The sequence below is a fragment of the Dipteris shenzhenensis genome, chromosome 28 (assembly GCF_047967505.1).
Source record: "Dipteris shenzhenensis isolate YYH24624 ecotype China chromosome 28, Dip_SZ_1.0, whole genome shotgun sequence".
NCBI lineage: Eukaryota > Viridiplantae > Streptophyta > Polypodiopsida > Gleicheniales > Dipteridaceae > Dipteris > Dipteris shenzhenensis.
Genome location: NC_141623.1, coordinates 6,660,644 through 6,663,705, shown reverse-complemented (window position 1 = coordinate 6,663,705; position 3,062 = coordinate 6,660,644). Strand labels below are relative to the sequence as shown.

General features: G+C 44.7%; 1 protein-coding gene across 1 annotated transcript; it reads right to left on the bottom strand.

Moving 5' to 3' along the window:
- Positions 1–598: 598 nt before the first annotated feature.
- LOC147883109 (putative linoleate 9S-lipoxygenase 5) lies at positions 599–1,520 on the bottom strand. The gene is made up of 3 exons (XM_087399248.1): positions 1,379–1,520; positions 988–1,280; positions 599–862 (listed from the first exon to the last, which is right to left on the bottom strand). Exons 1-3 carry the CDS (start codon positions 1,518–1,520, stop codon positions 599–601), a joined length of 699 nt encoding a protein of 232 aa, XP_087255374.1.
- Between the last annotated feature and the right edge of the window lie 1,542 nt (positions 1,521–3,062).

Genomic DNA, 3,062 nt, shown 5'->3' with positions numbered 1-3,062 from the left:
TCTAGAACAACGGCCCACAAGATTCCAAGTGGTTGAACCCAGAGTTGATCAGCCATGCGGACTAAGAATGGCCCCGACTCCCAAGACATCGGTCTTCAAAGTGAAGATATTGACCCCTGAACCGCCATTTACCAGCACCTCAGCAAAAGTCCGACCTTGTGCCTTTGCGAAAATCATCAGAATTCTCATATCGGTCAACGGAACTGCCGGAACTGGGCATGAATCAGCTTGGCATAGCTCCACCTCTTCTGGTTCAGACTCCGTGTGTAGGGAATGCAAGAATTGCCAATGGATTCCCGGAACCAGATTAAGCAATCGGCCCAACGAAATTTGTATAGGAGCCTCCAAAATGCACTCCAACCCCCGGCTCCCTTTGCGGAGAATTTGCCCGCCTCTTGCCATGGGACCATTTCCTGGTAAGTGCAATTTGAATTTGGCTTGAGTCTTCGCCTCTGATTGAACAATTGGTTCCGCAAACTGCACCTTCCGCACCTCACTGGGCATCGCTGCGGACTTTGGCAGAGACATCAATGGTGGCTCCTTCATCACCAACTCTCAGATCGTGAGTGCGAAATCTGCCTGCAGCTCTCAGCGTAAGTTAAGGAGTCCTACCAGCCTTGGTTCGTTTGCGCCCAGTTCTACATCTTCTTGGATATGGATACTCCTTGGAGCCACCAAGCACGGGCCTCGCCAGCTCGTTGCTTTGGTCAGGATTGCCGAGGTCGTTGTAAACATCGTAATCGTAGATTCTGTCAGCTTCCTTTCTCTCGGTAATTGGGTCGTCCGCCTTGCCCTGCAGATTCTCGAGCTCTTTCGACCGCAGGGCCAGCAATCCGGAGGGTGTTTGGCTGGGAAAATATACCTAATGCAGCGACAAGAAAAGACATCAGAACTTCAAGTTTTAACTGACGAGTGCAAGGACAGATATTGCCTGCAAGGTGAAAGCGATCTGGGTACATGGTCTCGGCTGTCAGGGATTGTAATTACCTTGTTGGCAAAGAAAATTCGAGGGCCTGTATAGTTGCTGATATTGTAGATCCACGAATTGCAAACGAAATGGATCTCCGTCGTATCTGGCATCGTCAAAGTGACGGACTTGAGAAAGAACTGGTTGCGATGGTGATTCTCTACCAACAGGCCTCCCGCTATCCCGAAATCTGCTTCGACAGAGAACTCTACCGCGTAGCTAGTTCCTGCGTCCGAGATCAAGACTCCCTGCGAGGGCAGTCGAATCCAATTTCCCACCTGCGTGGTGCAACTAAGCTCGCCGTGTTGCGACCCTGCTCCGGAAAAACGATTTCTTCAATTCTTATGCCATGGCCAACGATCAATTAACAACAACGAGATTCACAAGCACCTTTGTGTCGTCAATACATACCGGGAACTCTGTGAGTACTGACCAGCGTCATTTTAACGTGCTGGCCTATGAGCTCGAAGAACGCATCCTCCACGTCCGCGAAGGGGTCATTCGAATCGAGCAAATTCTTCCCATGCAGAGCAACAGTGCCAGGGATTTTCATCTCCTTGCTGCAGAAGAATGGAGAAACCGGAAGGAGGTGCTCCTAATACTTGACTCAGAAAACTATGTTGAGCAGCCTTAGATCGACCACTATAGAGGATGCAAAAAACAACGTTCAGCAGGCTTTCATTGATCGCTGTTTTATAGCATTTGCTCCTAAAACATGACGCAAACAACTACGTTGAGCAGCCTTCGATGAGTATAGAGGATGCAAAAAAAACAACAATATTCAGCAGACTTCGATCGATCGTCGCTGTTTTATAGCGTTTGCCCTAATACTTGACGCAAAATAACACGTTGAGCAGCCTTCGATCGATCACTATAGAGGATGCAAAAGAACAACGTTCAGCAGACTTCGATGGATCGACGTTTGACTCGCAAAACTACGTTAGGAGGGATACAAAAAAGAACTTTTCAGCAAGCTTCGATCGATCGGTGTTTTATAACATGCATTTGCTCTAATTTGGACACTAATTTTTAATAAAAAGGTTGACACTAATTTTTAATAAAAGTGTCTTTGCGGACACGTGATGCCAACCTCCCAATCAATTTTGGACACTCCATCCCCTCCTTTAACTCTCCCTCTCTCGAGCTCCCTCTCTCCCCCCACATCGACTATTGATCTACTCCATAAAAGTTACGAGTAGCATGACCCGTCTACCACGGGTTAGAGACCGTCTACCACGGGTTAGATGCCCCCCTCTGTTGGGTCTCAAGGAATAAAATTTCAAGTTTACACCATAGGCATTGCTTGGCTTGGCTCTATGCGCACTTTACTTAAAGAATCAGCTAGGTGAAATTGCCATGTGACGTTGATCGAGGGGCAATCATTTGCACACCCACCCCTGTCTGCCCCCCTCTCTCTCCTCTCCCCACAGACACATGCACTCTCTCTCTCTCTTCTTTTTCTTTGATTGTCTTCATCATGGACTAAAACCTTAAGGAAATACTGATATAAATGCATCCATTCTCTCTCTCTCTCTCTCTCTCTCTCTATATATATATATATATATATATATGTGGCAATATTCATACGTATATATGTATATGCACAGACATATACAATCAAGTATATGTATTCTCTTGTCTGTATACATGTGTATGCGTATGTGTCTACAGATGCATGTGTGTATGCCCGTTTATGTGTGCATGCACATCATGATGTGTCTACACACATGGACATGTATTTTGATCGTTTGGGCATTTTTTAGTGTGTTTGTCTACACACATGCACGCATTTTTTAGTGTGTTTGTCTACACACACACACACATGCATGCGGCATGCACCCATTCTTTCTTTTTGCACTCTCTCTCTCTCTCTCTATATATATATATATATAAAGAGAGAGAGAGAGAGAGAGAGAGAATACTAGAGATATGTGCACACACACACATAAAATTATATTTACATCATATATTTCAATATACTATTTAATATCATATTATAATATATGTAAAATAGTATATACCTCTCTCTCTCTCTCTCTCTCTCTCTCCGCTTATATATATATATATACTATGTATTAATATTCATATTAATATT

What these genes read in the sequence shown, in the direction of transcription:
- LOC147883109 (XM_087399248.1), bottom strand. Translation starts at nt 1,520, where the DNA reads ATGAAAATCCCTGGCACTGTTGCTCTGCATGGGAAGAATTTGCTCGAT. An exon ending in CAGTACTCACAGAGTTCCCG is followed by an intron (nt 1,281 to 1,378) that starts GTATGTATTGAC and finishes TTTCCGGAGCAG; the next exon opens with GGTCGCAACACGGCGAGCTT. An exon ending in GAATTTTCTTTGCCAACAAG is followed by an intron (nt 863 to 987) that starts GTAATTACAATC and finishes TCGCTGCATTAG; the next exon opens with GTATATTTTCCCAGCCAAAC.